We start from the raw sequence: 20,655 nt of genomic DNA on the forward strand, positions 1-20,655 counted from the left end.
CTTACCCAAACTTTCTTTTTTATCTTTAAACTCTCTCACTCTGTTCTTTCAACCTTTTGCACTAAATGTATCAAAGCACAAGCACACAACACTCCCCCTATTCAAACATAACATTTTTTCAAAATGGCTGATGGCACCAAGCTTTGGCACCAATGGAAATGGGGATGGAGGGCGGGACATAAGCCCTAAATGGGGTATGGAAACCTCTCAAAAATACGTGGTGATGAATACTATCGATGTATATAGTACTACCGCTGTCAGTTCCTTCATTAGCTGAAGTGTCAGAGAACTGCAAGATGGAAGCTGGAAAGTGTGTAGTGAATAAGGCCGAGCATTGCAGGAAGAGAAAGAAGCAGGTCATGGTTAAGATAATTAAATGCTGCCCTGAGGAACAGGATTCTATGCCTCCTCAGCCACAGAGCTCCTGAGTGATTCTAGGAAAGTCATTTAAACCAAACTTTTCATGGTGGTCCCCAATTGTGTGTTCCTCATTTTCTGAGTGCCTAACTCGATAACCCAAGGTCCCATTTGCAGAAGTGCTGAACACTCACCGCTGTAACTGAAGTCAATGGCAGCTGTGCTTTGAACATAGAACATACTATGTAATGCTAAGGACTTTGAAAAATCAAGTCCTAGGTGTCTCAAATTGGGCACCCAAAATTAGTGGATTCTTTTGACCTTAATCTCTCTGTTCCTCAGTTCCTCATCACAGGGGTATTAGGTAAGCACTCCAAAACGATTGTGATAGAAAAGCCCAGGAGATAATTAATAATTCTGCCTTCAAAGCAGGGTTTGAAAGTGTGCAGTAAATAAGGCATGGGGCCCACACATTGAACAGTAAGGATAAAATAAAGTTTTCAGTGAGCACCATCCATCCTGTGCACTGAATAAGGCAGGGGCTCTGACAGAAAAATAGTATGTACTCAGGTAGTTAAAGACTGTATCATAATAAATATGGTCAAGCAGGCCAAATTCAGGTGCACAATCTTAATTCAGGCAGTTCCTAACTTTGGAGTGTTTGACTTTTCAACCTCAAAAATGTTCTTTTGTTTGTGTGTGTGTGGTTTTTATATATATATAAAGATGGCCATTGAGAAAAGAATGGAAAACATGAAAGAGAAGAAGACAGAAAAAAATAGCAAGTCATAAAGAGACTCAAAGGAAGCAGTCACTTGAAAAAAAAATCAAGTGAACGGTAAGCAAAGTAGATAGACTCAAGGTAAATATGAAATGGAAAAGAAAAGAATATTAGAATCTTCTTATTAACTCCATCCTTTGTTAGGATCTCTCCTATCTGTAGAATAGTCACACAACACCTTCGGCCACCAGTAAAATGTAACTTGTATTTTTTGTGAAAGAAGGAAGGAAAAGAGAGGAGCCAGCAATAGCCACGCTAGATCCCAGATGATATAATAAGTGAAGAAAAGGAAGTGTTGCTGACTTGGCTTCTGATCCTGGCAGAGCGGGTCTGTCTCACTGAGTTCAGCATAAGAGAGAAGTAGCTGCAGTCCTGTGAAGAATGGAAAAGTTAACGTGGCTAGTGGCACTTGTGAATTCCTTCATCTTTTGCAATGGTGAGTAAATGCAAATATTTTCATATTCAGAGAAAGTTACTCTACAGGTGCAGAATATGCCTGTGTGTGTTAGTTGATTGTTCGTATAGGTATGTTGATGGAAGAATAAATATTAAAAATGCGGTGAAAACCAGAACCTTGGTTCTGCAGCTAATATACATTTACAGTCATTTTGCATCACATACAACTGGGAGATGTTTTTGAGAATGTAACGAACAGCCCAGTATTAAACAATTTGTCAGATGTAATGTGCCCAGAGTTAGAACAAAATAAGATTGTTCAGGATACTGGGAGGGTTTTTTCTCTGGCATTTTAGTTTCTGAAAAGTTCATTGTATGGTGGGAATATGTTCATTCTTTTGGAACATAACAACTTTTCAGAATTCTACTGGTGGGTATCGTAATTACAGTGCTGGCTATAGCTGTACCCATGGCTCACCTCCAGACAGACTCTGATCTCCATAACTCTGTTATTCTAGGCTACACTCATGTAATTGAGATCAGACTCTGAGCTGTCATTTTATATAGTGCTGCAGTTTCAAATGAAATGTGCTCGCATTTTACTAGTAAATCTGCACTGCATTAGGAAGAACTTGGAAAACAGGATAAGGGGAAAATGTTGATACTGATTTGAAAGGTGTGCGTGGAAGCCCAGAATTACTCCCATGTTTTAGAAAAGAAGGTGGGTTTGTTATACAAAAGTAGAAGAAGTTTAGATGTCTGTGAACTCCTATTTCAGTTGCTTACTTGGAGTTCTGTTTTAAACTGAGTTAAAAGTAACAGGAAGCTTTCAGAAAAGGGGACCTTTTCGAAAAGTAAAAGCTGGACTTTGAGGAAAATTCTGAAGCCATTTGCTAATGAGATGCTGCAGTTCTCAGACTATTTATGAAATTTGGACGGCTATCTGATAAACTGGAAGAGTGACTCACAGAACTTGGAGATGAGATAAGGATTGTGGCTCCAAATGCAAACCTGCCCATAGTTCTGATCCAGTGCTCTGGTTGGATTTCATCTTATAAAGATGGCCATGAACCAAGAAGACCAGATGCAGATCTGGACCTCCCCAAAGAATTCTTGTCCCAGTTCACAGATTTACTGTATGAAACCAGAGATTCAGGGAGCAATTTTATGCCACTAGGAATGTGGGGGATTGGGAGAGGAGGAGGGGAGAGGGTCTAAAAGAGATTGTTCCACTCTTATGGAATGGTCCAGAAAATGAAAAAGTTTGAAAATTTGTACTATTTTAGAAGGTTAGCTAACCCATTCCTCTGATCAATGGAGGAATGTTCTCTAAAATACATTCTCCATGGTTTTGACCAGTTTACTTTTAAATCCCTCTAGTGATGGGAACCCCATAATTTCCCTTGGGAAGCTACAACCCAGTTAAACATCTCTCACTGGTAGGAAATATTTCCTATTCAGAAATGTTTCAGCATCAGTTTTCTTTTGCTCTGTTTATCCCATTACAGCTAGTTGTCTCTCATTTGGGATATAGTAATTGTATCACTCTGCAAAATGCAGCAAGCTCTGGGCTGAAACACAGCAGCTGTTTAACAGCACGAAGCAACAATGCACATGCTGGGAAATATGGAGTAAAGGTTGATAAGTTTCCAGTTAACTTTACCAGAAAGGGGGTAGGGGTGGGGCAAAGCATATAGGTTCCTTAAAATACAGCTAGGTAGGTAGGACAATGCAAGTTTTTTCATAAAAACATGTCCCTCTTTACCAAGAGCAAAAGACCAGGTTACTGTTCTGTAAATCCCCAATATAGACTCTACATTTCTTGGAGCTCTCCCAAATCTGACCCTGTTCAACTCATACAAGCTGAGAAGATTACACGACCAGCTACTACTGAGCATACTGCAGGGCTGTTCCATTCAGCATATACGTTAGACTTCAGCTCTTCCGTTCCAACATGGTTATTTTCCTTCTGTCTTCCTTAAATCATATTTGTTTTTTCCTAGCCTACTCCCCTAAAAGGCCCAGCCCCCTTTGAGCCCAGCTGTGTCATTCTTCATTTCTAAGATAACTTGGACTTTCAAAACATTTGCAATATATTATATATATTTCACTCCGCTCCAGTTCACAGTATAAATAAAAGAACAACCCCCAAAGCTGACTCTGAAGCTAAGCTCTTCCCAGCTGGAAAAGGTTCCATTTAGAGCTACCATGCTCACCACTTCCTGTTTTCAAGTTTTCTATTTGTATCCAGCTAGCTCCTGTGGTTCGTTTGCTTCTTGTCATTTTTTGGACAAAGTTTAGAGTATTTTCTTGTTGTTTTTTCCTTGTTGTTGCATTGTGTTCTGTTTAGGAGACTTTTCATAAAATTTCTGAAAATCAGTGTCAGTGATCTGGCCTTTGTATGACCAGATTTGTATTCCTCCTCCTCCCCCACCCCCCCCCCCCCGCCCATTCCAGGTCTCATTATTGCAATATTCAAAGTGAATCTTTTCTGAATCTGACACCAGGGCTTTCATTATGATTGAAGTAGACATAGTTCCCAAAGAATGCATCCCAGTCTTTGCATCTGCCCAGGCACGTTATCTCAAATAATGTCAGCATGTCTGAGGTTTGTTATAAGTGGTAGAGGACCCATGTCCTGCAGCCCAAACTCCATGAACACTCCTCGTCATGTCGGTTGGTCTGGAACATCTGTGACTTGTAGGATGCGAGGGGAATCTGTGAGTGTTCAACCTTGGCTTCTCTGGGGAGACTTCCAGCAAGCAGGCAAGAAGTACTAATTGGCATGGCAATGCTGGGGATGTGGTCACCTATGATAAGAAGCTGGCAGAGACCCACCACCAACTTTCACATAATGCAGGCCAAAGAACTGTTTAGTACCAACAGCTTGATAATGACTCTTAGTGACATTGCCCTGGTCTAGATGATAACCAAGACTCTCCCTTTTAATCTTGCTTCTGCTCATTGTTCTAGTTTTCCCAATAATTCTCCATAACTGATTCCTAGACATGGGTATTCACAGTCCTCTGCTGCATGTAATGTGTAGATGCCAGATCCTCAGCTGGTATAAATCTGTGTAGCTCCATTGATCTCAGTAGAGTCATTTGTCTCAATAGGGCTACACGGATTTATACCAGCTGAGGATCTGGTGCATTGTATTTATTTGGTATTTTGTTTGCACAACACAGATAGCTTCTATGCCTTTAATGCCTTAGACACTGGACATCCGGATTTTAAAAGGCCAACGCTGAGAGAATACAAAATACATTCATAGCTGTTAATAAGAATTTCACAATATTCAAGGAAAACTATTGCAAGACTCTGGACAATATTTGAGAAACAAATGGAAATGCTCCAATGGAAACTTTAAGAGCTGGGAAACTTTCCATCTCTGTTTTCAAAGTTCAAGATTGAATATTGAGACAAAAGGGCAGGTTCTCATCTCAGGTATACTGGTGTAAATGCAGAGTAAACCTACTACAGTCTGGATTTCCTTGGTGTAACTAAATGCAGAATTTGGCCCTAAATACGTTAAAGGCATTAGAACAGTGGGAATGACTTTTTTTTCCTCCTTCCTCCCATATATGATAGACAGGTGTGTGTGAAGGGGTGGGAGGAGCAGTGGCTAGTCATGTTGTGAAAGGAACCTGCATGGTAGAGTATTGGGGCCCCATGTCCAAGCTAGGGAGACCAGATAGCAAGTGTGAAAAATCGGGATGGGGGTGGTGGGTAATAGGTGTCTATATAAGAAAAAGCCCCAAATATCAGGACTGTCCCTACAAAATCGGGACATCTGGTCACCCTAGTCCAAGCAGAACACTAAGGAACTCCTTGGAGCTGAAAGATCCAAAACAACCAGTTGTACTTAGAGGTAATATGAATATGTAACCACAGTCCTAGGAAAAGGAGGTAATGGTGCTCCTTTCTGTGGACCTGTGGTCAGCACAGCTGGGATGTTACATTCAGATCTACTACATCTCAGCAGAAAGGTACTGAAAATGGGAGTGAGTTCAGAGAAGAGCAACAAAAATAACCAGGGAGCTGGAAGAAGCTGCAGTCAGTGGTCTGACTGACCATCCTGGATTCAGATGGTAATAAAAAACAGCACATATAAGATGGTTGTCGGGAGTGACTGTCTGTGTCTGTGGCTTGGTGAACTCAGCCTGGTGGTGCATCCAGCATGGTTTGGTGTTACTGATATTCTTTCCTCTTTTATTTCCATTCCTCCTTTCCTGCTTTCTGCAGCCATGCTGGAACTGACTGGCCCCCACGACATTAAAGGGACATGGAAGAGTTCCATCACCTTGCCATGTGTCTACGTGCCTTCCCAGGACTTTGTGCAGCAAACAGTCATTTGGACCCTGGACCGAGATCAAAGCCCTGCCACCGTCTTTCGAAGGGATAGCTCTGGTGATCACATCATGTTGTCACGGTACAGAGGTAGGCTCAGCATCCCAAAATACAGGCCAGGGGATGTCTCTCTTGAAATTGAGAAGCTTGAAATACCAGACAGTGGACACTACACTTGCAAAGTCACCTGGAGAGCCCAGAACAACAGCCTGCTAACAAGGGAGAGAACCACTACAGTTAAGGTTGTTAAAGGTAAATCCAGTAATAAACCCTTGCACCTTTGTAGCTTTTGTCAGTCATAAAGCACTTGACTGAGCTGGCTACATATCTTTTGGGGATGGGGTTATGCAGATGGACTTCCATGCCACACTGACTTCCCACATCCACAGCGTTGGGGCCAGCATTTCCCATGGATTCTGGAGCTACATGCCTCTTCCTCACTGCACTGGCAGCTAGGGATCCTGGCAGCTCTGGTCAGCACTGCTGACCAGGCCATTGACTGTTCGGTTGGCAGTACCGCGGAGCAGGGCTGGCAGGCTCCCTGCTAGTCTCTGCGCCGCCTGGCTCCCAGGAAGCAGCCAGCATGTCCCTGCTCTGGTTTCTATGTGTAGGGGCAGCCAGGGAACCACAGCTAATGGGAGCTGTGGGGGTGGCACCTGCGGACAGGGCAGTGCGCAGAGCTGCCTGCCTGTGCCTCCATGTAGGAGCTGAAGGGGGGACATGCCACTGCTTCCGGGAGCTGCTTGAGGTAAGCACCACCCAGAGCCTGCACCCCTGACCCTCTCCCAGGCCCCAACCCTCTGCCCCAGCCCCAGCCCTGATCCCCCCTCCCACCCTCCAAACCCCTCAATCCCAGCCTAGAGCACCCTCCTGCATCCCAAACCCCTCATCCCTAGCCCCACCCCAAAAATGGCACCCCCAGTTGGAGTCCTCACCCCCCCACCTCACCCCAACCCCCTGCCCCAACCCTGATCCCCCTCCTGCCCGCTGAACCCCTCAGTTCCAGCCGAGAGCATCCTCCTGCACCCCAAACCCTCATCCTCTGCACCACCCCAGAGCCCGCACCCCCAGCCGGAGCCCACACACACCCCCAACCCCCTGCCCCAGCCCAGAGCCCCCTCCCTCACTCCAAACCCCCCGGCCCGGAGCCCCCTCCTGCACCCCAAATCCCTCATCCCTGGTCCCATATCAGAGCCTGCACCCGCAGCCAGAGCCCACCCCCCTGGACCCCAACCCCCTGCCCCAGCCTGGAGCTCCCTCCCACACGCTGAACCCCTCATTTCTGGCCACACCCCAGAACCCGCACCCCCAGCCCAGAGCCCTTACCTTCTCCCACACCTCAACCCCCTGCCTCAGCCAGGAGCCCCTTCCCATACTCCGAACCCCTTGGCTCCAACCCCCCCCAGCCCGGAGCCCCCTCCTGCACCCCCAAATCCCTCATCCCCCACACTGGAGCTAGCAACCCCAGCTGGAGCGCTCACCCCCTCCCGCACCCCAGCCCCCTGAGGCAGCCTGGTGAAAATGAGCGAGTGAGTGAGAGTAGGGAGAGCGAGCAACAGAGTGAGCAGGGGCGGGGCCTCAGAGAAGGGGCGGGGCATGGGCAGGGCCTCAGAGGTGGGGCAGGAGCTGGGCAAGGGTGTTTTGTTTTGTGCGAGTAGAAAGTTGGCAACCCTAACTGGCACTAGCCCACCCTAATGAGGGGGAAACAAGCCAGAGGATGGAATTCATGCCTGTGATGGGGCAGACCCCAGCTATACTCTCTCCCCACTCCAGATCATCCCCAGCAACAGCATCCCCAGGAAAACTCTAATTGGTGTAGCTATTCAGTACTATGGAACACTAAGGTGTTAGTAGCCTGCCAGGTGTACTGCGATGCCAGGGCAAGCCCTGAAGGCACTTCAGCAGCTAGGCCTTTTAGGCACTTGCCCTGGTGGGTACACCGGCAACTGCTCAGACACATGGTTAAAGTGAAAGGGTATTTGATTAGGGCTCGCAAGAAAGGGAAAGTTTGAAAATACTCTAGATACCAAGGCTTAAACACTTCTAACTCAAAGTGAGGCAATAGCTGTTCTTATGGTTGTAGGAGGTTGGGGAGGGGAATCACATCAAGGGTTAGGATTCTTCAGGTCGACTGCCTGAGTTGTTCTCTCCAGTCCAGCCTTCTGTTCAAACCAAATAGAAGTTTGCAGGTTTCCAGGCCATGATCATTCGGTGGTGTATGTCTCACTGAGGCCCCTCTGCACTGGCTTTCTGCCCAGCCTTTGTTGCTGTCCCACAAGTCCTGTCCTACACAGACCTGCTCCAGGTGCAATGTCCAGCAGTCACACCCTGTTCCACATGTGGTCTCCCAGTTTCTGTGCAGCCTGCTCTGTACATAATTCCTGGGCATTTCCCTGGGCCTCAGGCTTCCCTGCTGCTACTGGCCATGCCGCCACCCCTTCTGCAGAAGGGCCAGAGAACTTCCTTGGTCCGTTCTTTCAATAGAATTCCTGCCCCTTCCTCCTTCCTGGCCTGTGGAAGATGATGTGTGTTGGGGAGGTGGTTGATGGGAATGGGTAGTTCCCTGCTTAGCAGATTCATCACAACTCCTTCCATGGGTGGTGAGCAAATATGACAGGGCAGAGAGATAGCTCAGCATCTGCCAAAGAAAGCCGTCTGTGCTGGGGGTATTCCGGGCAGCCATATTGCACTAGCATAGCTGGTGCAAAGCAGTCCCTGGGCAGCCGTGAACTAAGCAGAACGTGAGCAGGCAATGAACTACGTCACTCTGGAGAAAGGCCTGAACCCTGCATTGGAACAGACATGAAATCCAGATCTGGCCCATATTGTCCCCTAAATATATAATAAACTCCCAGATCAAATACTGCCCCAGTGTTGGGATAATTCAGACCTACATACTTAAGAACTCTATAGCAATTGTCACCACATAATTCTGACAGGTTTCCATGCCCCTCTTTTGGTTTACGTTCTGCCCCCGTCTCCTATTCGTACACGTTCACTTTTGGCACAGTTGGCAATTTTGAAAAAAAAACTTTCCTGGGTAACCTTAGGGTTGTTTGTGTGTGTGTTTTTACATGTTAAGGTTAGAAGAAAATAAGTATTTTAGACACTTTTAAAGAAACATAATTTTATAAACATTTTTAGATAATTTACAAAATAACAAGGATTATGGCAAAGTGATAAAGAAAGGAAAAATGTCCAAAAAGAGAGAGTTTTAAAATTCCAAAAAAGAGAAAAGTCCCTTAAATATGTTGAAATCTTTTAAGAGAAAAATATTTTTATGCATTTTTTAGAAATAAAGGTATTAAATATTAGTTTTTAGGAAAAATATTTTTTATGCATTTAGGTTACTTTGTAAAAAAGTGTGATAAATAATTGTATGTCTTTTGAAATAAAGAATAGAGCATGTATATTAGAGAAGATAAACAAGACACAAAGTGAGAGAGAACAGCCCAAAAAAGCAAAAGCCTCTTAGCCTGTAAACATCTTCAGGTCTGTGAAATTAACTCAGAATGTCACAGCTAAACACAAGGTGGAATAGATTGTGTAGCATGAGTAGTTAACACATATTTCAAGGGACCAGATCTGTGTAGCTCAAAAGCTTGTCTCTCTCAGTAACAGAAGTCGATCCATTAAAAGATATTACCTCACCAGCTTGTCCCCCAGAATTGTTGGCATTTGTCTAGAGGTAGCTGCAGGGGTTAGGTGGTTTTCTCTTCTCTTTGCCATGTGCTCAGTGACAGAGGCCTTCTTGATGCTTTACATCTTTCTCTCTCCCTTTATTTTTCCTTTTTCTGTAACAGGCTAAGATGCTTGTGCTTTTCTCAGCTGTTCTCTCTCACTTTTTGTCTTGTTTACTTTCTCTTAAAATGCATGCTCTATTCTTCATTTCAAAAGGCACACAATTCTTTTTCAGACTTTATGGCAAAATAATATAAGTGCATAAAGAAAATTTTCTTCTAAAATTGATATATTTAATACCTTTCATTCAAAAACTTCATAATTGTTTTCTCTAAAAAGACCTGTTAACATATTTCTTTTTTGCAGTTTTAAAATTCTCGCTTTTCTAACATTTTTCCTTTCTTTATCACTTGGTGATAATCCGCTTAAAAATGCCTATAAAATTATTTTTCTCTAAGAATGTGTAAATAAACCCTATTCTCTTGTAACCTTCACATGTTAAAACACATACACACACACACACAGCCCTAATGTTCCCCATAAATATGTGTATATTTTTTTTTCAAAATGGCTGACTGCTCCAAAAACATACTGTGGTCCAAATGTGAGACTGGAGGTAGGACATAAACCAAAAAAGGGGGCATGGAACCCTGTTAAAATTGTGTGGTGATGAATGCTATGGAGTTCTTAACTACTGACCCAAATCCCTTTCCCTCTCCCTTTCAGTTGCAGTGACTAAACCTGTCATCAGACCAGGCAATCTGGGATTCACTGTACCAAAAGGGGCTAGGACAAGCCTGACCTGCTCTGCCAATGGGTCCCCACCCATCGTCTACAGATGGTTCAAGGGAGAGCCAGGAGGAAATGCAGTGCCTGTGAGCAATCACGCTGTACTCATGTTTGAGTCTCTGCAAGCGTCTGACACGGGGAAATATTACTGTGAAGCAGAAAACAGAGCAAGCTCACAAGTCATAAAGCAGAGTGATGCAGTGCAGCTGACTGTGAGGGGTAAGTGCCCCAGACTAGTGCTTGGTGGTCTCTGAGACACTCCCAGCTGCAGGATGATAATGAGGCAAATGGCTTCGAGGGTTTTTAAAAGGATTAGACATTTATAGTGACACTCGCTAGGTTAAAACAACAATGGCTGTCAATCCACATGCTTTAGGATCACTCAGCTCACTGGCTGGGGTCATAGAAATGTCATGTACCCTCCAGTGGGATAGCATTGTACAGTAAAGTACATTATGGGAGGCTTCCAACTTCCCCCTAAAGATTTTATATTTATCCAGTTTGTAAATTGAAGTAGTAGCAGAATCTGATGTGTGGTCATTTCTCTCTCAGACCACACAAAACCAGCAACCACAGTACTCAGCTCTGAGACCAAGGCGAACACCACGGCCACACCCATCCCAGGGAGAGGTAAGGCCTGCTCTGCACTGAATCGGAAGCAGCTTGGAGACTGGACGTGAAGTGATATTTTCATTGTGGTTGGTACAGAAGATGAGCTGATGATGTGACATGTCCCCTCATTTGCAGCCAGTTTTTAGCAGATGGTCTGTAGGCTGCTGAGGCACATGGCTTCCTGGAAATGACCTCTGCTACCCTCGGTGACTTCCAGCTCCTCTCTCCCTTACTCCTTGGGAAACATATTCTCATGCTGCTGGACTACTTGGTTACAGCCTCCATGGGATGGCAGCTATTCTCCCACTTGGGAGGACATGCCTAGGGGAGTTATGGATTTCCTTAGCTCCATTTGGTTACGCATAAGTTAATCAGAGGCATTAATCCTGCCCCTATCACCCCAGTGGTTTTGGAGGGCTCAGTATGTTGCAGAAACATGCCAAACAACCACTCTGCAGAAGTTCAAAGGTATCACAGCAGGGCCTTTCCTTTTGAATCCAGAAGGGACCATCACCCTGGCAGGTAAATCAGCACTGGCTCTAAAGGGTTTGTTTCACTGGCTTATTAGGCTAAACAGGGAAATGCCCTCAGTCCTGCAGCTGCTTCATAGACCAGAATCAGATTTCTTTCTAATGCTGAATGGCTCGTACACCATTATGATCACCTGAACCTTGCTTGATTTGCAGATCTGATCACAACAGCACTGGCAACTGGGAGTGACGTGCGAGTTCTAGTAAGGCAAGAAGTGACAATAGGTAAGGGGAGACCTTCCGAGCAGCTGGCAGGGAGGGAAAGGAGTCAAGCTGGAGGTTCTACGCTGACACCTGCCAATAGATTTTGTTGCAGGGAAAAGAACTGTTGGCATAAAAAAATGCAGAGTCTCACACTTTGCTTCTCTGTGTGTATAGATGGTCCATTCAATAGCACCTCCTTCCCAGCTTCCAGCCCATGTGGGTTTGTCCAAATCCTGATGTTTGCTTTGAGTTTCAGAATTCAAATGTACTGAAAATCTCAAAGTTAAAGTCAGCTGGAACTGTCATGATTTACTTAGTTTTTTCAGTGAAACAGTAGATATCTAGTGATTTTCTGAGAAAAAACCCAGCGAGTCTCAAAATGTCTGTGAACCTTGGTGACTCTTTGGATGAGTTGGGCTGAAACTAGAGTTTTAATGAGGCCCCAAACTAGATGAGTTTCATATGGTTTGATGTTTGGATGTGAACGTTTTGCACAGCTCTGCTCTGCACAGCTCCTACTTTCTCAGTCAGCAGGGGCTTCCTTTCATCTCTGAGTGGAGATGCTGACCTTGAACTACAATAAGCCCCAATGTCACAGCAAGAGGCAAGTGCAGGAACTCCAGCTGTGAGACAGCAGATCGGACTGAACCACTAACTCTGCTGTGAGCCCCTTCGGCCCAGCTGGCTGACTCAGTAAAGGGACACAACCATAAACCACATAATAACCCAGGCCAGTACATTCAGCTCCCAAGGGAAAGGTCCATCATCATGGTTGTGGCTGTTGTTGTTAATTAAAAAGCAGAACTCCTTCCTTGCTTGAAACCTCAGCTTCTGCTGTTTTGATCTAGGCCCCCAGAGGACCCGCCTGCCCCTCTATCTCATCATCCTGATCGTTGTGCTCTGTGTGGCTGTGGTTATTGTCGTCGTCGCTGTCGTCTTGTGCAGGAGAAAGACCAAGGAGGGTGAGTGGGGTATGCTGGGGAAGCTCAGGGCTGCTCTGGGTGATCAGGCTGACTCTACTGCTGAGGATTTCTGGGGGAGGGGGCCAATATTCTGCCAACGGTTAGCAGAGGCAGTTTTGAGATCTGCTTTAAAAACCTTAAGATGTTTGCTCAAGGCGTTTGAGAGAAATGTGGTCTGAGGTCATGGGAGTGATGTGTGTGTGCAAGTGGAGGATGGGATGGGGAGTGTTCTCTTGGATGTGTGTGATTTTTCTCCTGAGGATTAGGTGTAACTCACTCCGGACAGATAGGGTCTTCCCAGCAGGCCAGTAGTCACATTGCACTCCCACAGGCTACTCACTGGCCTAGCTTACATACATGGAAATTCAGTAAGAAGAAATAATATTCTAAGCAGCTTTCCTCCATCCAGCATATAGACTGGAAGGAATGAGCTGGACCCAAATTAGAATACTGATGCAATACAAAGAAAGGAAAATGAGTCACTTCTCATATTTGAACACATGGGGGCAGGCATGTTCTATCAAGGAAGGGAATGGACAAGGTAATCATAATCACAGTGCCTGCCTTCCTAGATTTCCTATGAGCACTGAACTGAGTGTACTCTGCCTATCCATTGCAGGACTGTGAATGCACATCTTGCAAGTGTGTGCTCCAGAGATGGTTGCTAGGAAATCAGAATGGTTCCATTCTCTAAAAGCAGCTTCCAATTGACACCAATCCGCAGCACATATCCTACTGACTGTAGAACTTGAACAGGTGACTCCTAGCTGAGACTAGCTCAGCATGGATCCTACTGGTGAATCAGGGGGTAACCGCTTCCTCTCGCCTCACTTGGTGGAGCCATTGCCTGCATACAAGAGACCAAGAGCGGTCATGAGCAGGACACAGAGAATCTGCGCCCCAGATAACCAGTCACCAGAGGCTAAATCCACTTTAGTGTCTGCTCCTTAGCTGGGCAGGCACAATACATCCAGACCCAATAGTAAGAGCTTTCTAGTGTTCATTTCAGAAATGGGAATTTCAAAGCCAGATAGTTATGAATATATAATTGTTGTATAGAAATATCAGCTGGGGAGGGGCAGTGAGATGTAATGGGCTGAACACAAGGCTGGGAGGTGAGAACTGCTGGTTTCTAATCCCAGGTCAGCTGTGACTTTCAGCTGGTCATTTAACCACTCTGTGCCTCCATTTTCCCATCTGTAAAATGGGAACAAAAAATGTACTTAGCAGGGTGCTTGAGTGGATTTATTAATGTCTGTATAGTACTATGAAAACTTTATACAGTGCTATGAAAGTTCCATTTATCATTATTAAATCTTTTTGCAAAGATCACCTTTTTTAAATAAAACTGATTTTCTCTGTGGGGTAATAAAAATACAAAATTTTCACATTTGTGTTTTATTCTTTTTTTCAGATAATCAGTACGAAGTAACATAGTGAGTAAGATTCATCACCTGTCATGCTGAGAAAACTTCTGGGGTTGTACTATTGACTTTTGTGGCAGGAAAACTATTTGCCAAGTGAAGAATGAATGTCCTCTTTCGTTCTACAAAAGGAGAGGTTTGAATATCTTAATGGTGTATGTGATTGACAGCATGAAGGTTTAGTTATTCACATAGGGAACAGCGACAGAAATGTTCTTGAATGATATCTTAGAATCACACCAAAATTAGAGTTGGAAAAGAACTATTGGCTCCTCTGTTCCTTCACCAAAGAGACCAGTGCATGATTGTCCTCTGTGGTGAATTCCCAGTGTTTTGTCCAGAATCTAAAGAACAGGAATTTCTGGTTCTTCCCTTGGGATAGTATCCCAGTTGAATGGGTGTCCCAGTCGAGAACCATTTCATGATGTTCATCCAAAACTGTCCTTTGCTGAACCTCTTTCCATTACTCCCTGGTATTTCTTCCTGGACCATCCTAATCCTAAATTTGAATCCCTGTGTCCTACTCTTCCATTCACTAACAAACATACACAAGACAAGCTGCCAATTTAAAGGCCCCGACAATAAAAACAATGCGTAATGTGGGAGCTGCTTATCCAGATGCCAATGAAAGCGATCATAAGAGTGTATGTTGCAGTGTGGTATTCTGCCAGTGAAATTTGCCCAGGTGCTATTCTGTCACTGAAGTTTGTACAGCAGTATGTTAAAATAAGGTCTAACTCTGACCAATATTGTGCACTGCATGCTGGGACTTCTCTTTGTTGGTTGCACCTTCACTGTAAAGATGTGACCAGTCATAGGCCACCTTGGGGAACTTTATCAGGTGCATTTGGTCCATGGGTTGCAATTTGTCCACTATTTGTTCTATTGTTTATTCTCCAACAGCCAAATTTCCCACGGGTGTAGCCCCATTGAGGTCAGTGTGGTAATGTCAGCTAACTTTAGGGCCAAATTCTTTGCTGATTGTTCTTGGTTGCCTCTTCTTTTGTATGTGACTCTCTCATCAATGTTGCTTGTCTCTTTAAGACAACTTGCACAGCCTCCCATAATGTCCCTGGATTAGTATCAGGAGTCTTGTTATTCCACAGCTAATATTCCTCTGTCATTTAAAAGCAGAGGACCAGAGCCTGATCTCAAATACCCCACTGCAAATCCAGAGTTACTCCACTGAAGTTAGTGGAATGACACTGGATTTACACTGTTCTGGTGTAAGTGAGATCAGAATCTGAAGATGTTGAGTCTCCCTGGCTCCTTCCTCTAGTTGGCAGCCAGTATCAAGCGGAGTGCCCCAAGGGTCGGTCCTGGGGCCGGTTTTGTTCAATATCTTCATAAATGATCTGGAGGATGGTGTGGATTGCACCCTCAGCAAGTTTGCAGACGATACTAAACTGGGAGGAGTGGTAGATACGCTGGAGGGTAGAGATAGGATACAGAGGGACCTAGACAAATTGGAGGATTGGGCCAAAAGAAATCTGATGAGGTTCAACAAGGAAAAGTGCAGAGTCTTGCACTTAGGACGGAAGAATCCAATGCACCGCTACAGACTAGGGACCGAATGGCTAGGCAGCAGTTCTGCAGAAAAGGACCCAGGGGTTACAGTGGACAAGAAGCTGGATATGAGTCAGCAGTGTGCCCTTGTTGCCAAGAAGGCCAATGGCATTTTGGGATGTATAAGTAGGGGCATTGCCAGCAGATCAAGGGACGTGATCGTTCCCTTCTATTCGACATTGGTGAGGCCTCATCTGGAGTACTGTGTCCAGTTTTGGGCCCCACACTACAAGAAGGATGTGGAAAAATTGGAGAGAGTCCAGCGGAGGGCAACAAAAATGATTAGGGAACTGGAACACATGAGTTATGAGGAGAGGCTGAGGGAACTGGGATTGTTTAGTCTGTGGAAGAGAAGAATGAGGGGGGATTTGATAGCTGCTTTCAACTACCTGAAAGGGGGTTCCAAAGAGGATGGATCTAGACTATTCTCAATGGTAGCGGATGACAGGACAAGGAGTAATGGTCTCAAGTTGCAGTGGGGGAGATTTAGGTTGGATATTAGGAAAAACTTTTTCACTAGGAGGTGGTGAAATACTGGAATGCGTTACCTAAGGAGGTGGTGGAATCTCCTTCCTTAGAAGTTTTTAAGGTCAGGCTTGACAAAGCCCTGGCTGGGATGATTTAATTGGGGATTGGTCCTGCTTTGAGCAGGGGGTTGGACTAGATGACCTTCTGAGGTCCCTTCCAACCCTGATATTCTATGATTCTATGTTGGACTTTTGTTTCAGTCAAAACACGAGGAATGATGCGAGAAGACAGACTTGTTCAGGAGTCAATGGCAAATGCACGTATGAGGAGGAAAAACCCAAGGTCAAAAACTACTACATGCCAGAGCCTATGAAAGAGAATGACTATGAGACAATAAGCATAAAGGAAAACATTGAATACAAGATCCTTCTGAACGCAATGGAATCTGAATATGAAGTGGGGGATGTTCAGTAGGGAACCAGCATTTTCATGCAAGCAGGAGTCAGAAGATAGAGCTGGAGAGCTTGAACAGTGACCCTTCACCAAGGGACACCCTCTTTCCCATCTGTCTTCTCCTCTGATAAATATTCTAAACTCATTCCTTTATTTGTTCAAGGGGAACTGTGTCACCTTCTGCTTCTTCAGCAAATTGAGCTCTGGCCTTTGTTAGCTAACTGTTTTATGCAGTGATTAATTTGTGAGCATCCTGGAGGAGGGGGGGTCAGGGTTAAAAGGGCTCCACAAAAGTCTTGAAGCTGGAGATCAAGGTAAATAGTAGATTATCATTTGTTAGGTATGTTACAATGAAAACAATAAAAAGATCTATAATGGTAAGTGTACGTTCCCTGGCTAGAAAGTTACTGAATGCTTAGGGCCAGGGAACTTTGTTAAAAGGAGGAAAGTTCTCTGGTTTCCTCCACTACAATTAAACCACTGATTTTACATCTTATTTGCACTCAGGTCTTCTCCCCAAGATTTGGGGTGGGGTGGTAAAAGGACCGTAAGGGTTTGGTTGATGTCCAGGGCGTGTCAGATTGGAGCTGATTGTTTGCTAGAAGAAGGAATGGCATCTTTCTTTCCTGCCTCTCTTCTGGAAAATCAGAGTTGGTGTTGGGGAAAACATTACAGCTTGACTTTAGGGTGGGGACACAATATAATAGAAATGTTGCAGAACTTTGTCATCCTGAGTCAGAGCTTAGAGGGGAAAGAAAGGGGTGGTCTAGTAATATGAGCAAGGGTTTGGGAACCAGAAGTGGGAACCTGAGTTTTAATACAGGCTCTGACACCGGCTTAGTGTGTGGCCTTTGGTATGTGTCTCAATCTGACTGCTTCAGTTATTTATCTGTGTAATGGAGATATTAATACTGACCTATCTCACAGGGATGTTGTGAGGCTTTCATGTTTGTAAAGTGCCTTGAACATAGCAAGTGCTTGATAAGTGCTGAGTATTTTAATATTCTCCCATGGTAATCGCAAGGGGTCTCAAAGAGTCTATTGAATCTTTACTCTGACCACTTTGATCTTTCATCATCCAATGCATGCTCATTCTGTTTCCTGCAATGTATTCCCCTTGCTCTCTTGTCTGGTGTAACTCTGCAGAGTGATTTGGGGTACAGCGTGCCCTACTCAAAATAAAGTTAGATGGTGTTTTAACAGTCACTGGTACAGTCTCTTCGCACAAGTTTTCACAGACATGCAGCTTGCCTGCCATTGTAGTGACAGCACAAGAGGACATGTGAGTTTGGGTCCTAAAGGTTAGCTCACAGCTACTTACTCTAATGACACAAATAAGGTTTTACTATTTTGTGCTACTGTCAGACCTGCTGAGCCAGGGTCAGATCTGCTCTTAGTTATACCACTGTAACTTGGATGATTTAGTTGGGGGTTGGTCCTGCTTTGAGCAGCGGGTTGGACTAGATGACCACCTTCCCTTCCAACCCTGATATTCTATGGTTCTATGAACTCCACTGAGAATGCATAGCAGCTGTGCACACAGAAATGGTACTGTGCAAAGATAGGGCAACACTGCTGCCTCACACCACTGCTGACCAGGAGCAGCTGCTGCACAAAAGGGAGATGATTTTTCTCCTGAGCTGAAAAGCAAAACTAGCCAACCACCAATCCAGTAACCATCATTTAGTAGCCGCAGTGGAGTAGGTTACAAAAAACAAGAATATTTCATTTTCACACACACGCACACACACACACACATTAAAAGAAATTAATGTTTTGCTTCAGTTGAAATTTTTAGTGGAGATATATTGTTTTCTTAATGAAAAATTTTGCAAACATTTTTAATTTTAAAACAAATTTCAAAAGATTTTGTTTCATTTTGTGGGGAAAACTTACTTTCTCTCACTTTATTACTTTTTCTACTGATAAAAGAAGGGAAAAGTTAATGAAAAGAGGCGACTGGAAAAACTGAGGAAAAAGTAAAATAAAATGGAATTTTTGTTTTAATTTTTAATTTTTTTCTCATTCCCCACCCACAGCCCTCCCACTTTCCAATGGAAAAAAGTCAGGAAGTGAGAGAAAATGACTATTACCCCTCAAAACAAAACTTTTTTTAAAAAAAGAAAAAATTTAAATATTTTATTTCTAATTTTTTCGTTAGAAAACAAAAACCGCAACCTGAATGAAAAAATAATGCAAATATTTTGTTTCCCCTGAGAAAAACTTCGATGGAAAATTTTCAACTAGCTGAGAAGCCCAAGGCTTATCTCCAGTAACATCCTCCCCCTCACTTCCCTTCCACTTTCCTTTCCAAATCAATTATTTCTCACCCATTCTGAATGGGGTTCCTTCCATAAGACAAATGGAGGATGTTCTACATGTCAGTGGAGGTCGTCTCTCTTATTTTAGTAACCCCTGATTTGAATCCTACCTGGCGCTGCTCTTTGGGTCCTGGTTTACACCAGTCAGGTAGATAGAACCTGGGAGGAAAAGTGGGGACAGATGGGACTGGGACGAGGCTTTATATTATTTCTCCCTGAAGTACCTTTTGTTGTCCAGGCCACTAGGAGTCCCTGTTTCGCCATACATCTAATCTTGACCTGGAAGTGTGAACAATTGCCTCCTTCATCAGCCTTATAAAAATGACATTAAAGGGGCATGAGTGATGCAGGGAATTGGCAGTGCGAGTAAAGAGCTTTTCACTTCAAGGACACTGGTTTAAATCCAGGGGGACATCACAAAATTCAGCAACACAACTGACAATCTCAAGAACAATGGATGAAGGGGCGAGCAGAGGAAAAATACACTTGGAAGTGTTACATCAACTTAACTAAATTATGTGAATTGTGCCCAGATACTATGCTGATCAGTGCGTTAGAAATGAATATGGTAAATAAATGAATTGATAGTGCCAGCAGAAAGGCCCAAGAGTGATACAACATTACCTATTCATCCCTAAAGAGGGCAGTCACACCATCCTCTGTTTCTCAATCAGAACTCCCAATGGGCATTGCTATTGGCAGACAGAAGTGCGACTACTGCCAAAGGACGAGGCCTGTTCATGTTGCTTTTATTATTCAAAACCTAAGTATGTTAAATAATCACAACAGACTACTACCAAATACATGTCAAAGTGTCCGAGTGGGATATGGAGTCTTTCTCTGCTAGGGCAGTAGCTCAAATATGCATTTATGTGGCTAGAATAAAGACTCCACTTTATTTGCTTGACTTCTTTCAACTTCAGTCAACATACAATGTGCTCCTCATTCAGTCCCAAGGCCTCTTTGCACTCCAAAGACTCTGTGAATGAGAAGAGCCCTCTAAAAATGTGCTAGGATCCAATTGCCCTGTGTGTGCAATTACTACGCTTGAACCTTAGATGTTGTAACCAAACTGTGCCAGCCGGTGCTGATTCTGCAAAGCTACTCCTTATGTTTGATTTGCTGTATCCCAGTATTACCAAACCCAAGCATTCAATAATTATGTCAGGCCCCAAAAATCAGACCATCTTAAAAACATGAGATTTTTTTAAAAATAATATATTTTGCGTTCCTTTTATGTGTTGTCTGCCTTTTGAACCTTTAGGGTTCAAGTGTTCAAGGTTTCTCTGTAACCATGAGGACTAGAAACTTACTCTTTTTAAAAAAATGAAAGCTGAGATTCTCATGCAATCACTTGACTCCAGAAGCTGGATCTTTAAGAAAGACACCAATGAGAGTCATGAGAGTTGGTAACACTGTATCCCCAAGAGGCTCACCTATTTACTATATCTGCTTCCAGCTCCTCTGGGTCATCCCTATGATGCCTTACTGCTTCTTGCAACAAACAGGCCCTATTGCTTTGCCTGCTTTCATGGGTCAATTAGCTGCAAGGTCACTTGTGGGGGATACAGAGAGGAGACAAGCTATGGATGGCACTGGTGAGTTGCTAGACTGCATCACTACCTAGCAAAGCTTCCTCTGTACCAAAGCAATATCTTTCCCTCTTGGGCTGCTGTTCTCCCCCACTGCACAACTATCAGAAACGTTTCCCCACTAATTCCCCAGCCTGGCCACAGAAATGCCCGTGGAAACAGTCAGCTC

General features: G+C 44.1%; 1 protein-coding gene across 2 annotated transcripts in view; it reads left to right on the forward strand.

Moving 5' to 3' along the window:
- Nucleotides 1-17,330, forward strand: part of VSIG4 (V-set and immunoglobulin domain containing 4) — a 32,196-nt gene extending 14,866 nt beyond the window's left edge. The window contains exons 1-9 of one of the 2 annotated variants that reach the window (XM_074962379.1): nucleotides 951-1,195; nucleotides 1,359-1,574; nucleotides 5,780-6,136; nucleotides 10,292-10,573; nucleotides 10,907-10,984; nucleotides 11,653-11,721; nucleotides 12,549-12,662; nucleotides 14,077-14,098; nucleotides 16,381-17,330. In XM_074962379.1, the coding sequence (XP_074818480.1) occupies nucleotides 1,520-1,574; nucleotides 5,780-6,136; nucleotides 10,292-10,573; nucleotides 10,907-10,984; nucleotides 11,653-11,721; nucleotides 12,549-12,662; nucleotides 14,077-14,098; nucleotides 16,381-16,594 (1,191 nt within the window). In that variant the 5' untranslated portion in view covers nucleotides 951-1,195; nucleotides 1,359-1,519 and the 3' untranslated portion in view covers nucleotides 16,595-17,330. Of the gene's footprint in view, nucleotides 1-950; nucleotides 1,196-1,358; nucleotides 1,575-5,779; nucleotides 6,137-10,291; nucleotides 10,574-10,906; nucleotides 10,985-11,652; nucleotides 11,722-12,548; nucleotides 12,663-14,076; nucleotides 14,099-16,380 lie in introns of those variants that run through there. The other variant, XM_074962378.1, reaches the window with a different exon arrangement.
- The last annotated feature ends 3,325 nt before the right edge of the window (nucleotides 17,331-20,655 follow it).

This window comes from Natator depressus, chromosome 9 (assembly GCF_965152275.1).
Source record: "Natator depressus isolate rNatDep1 chromosome 9, rNatDep2.hap1, whole genome shotgun sequence".
NCBI lineage: Eukaryota > Metazoa > Chordata > Testudines > Cheloniidae > Natator > Natator depressus.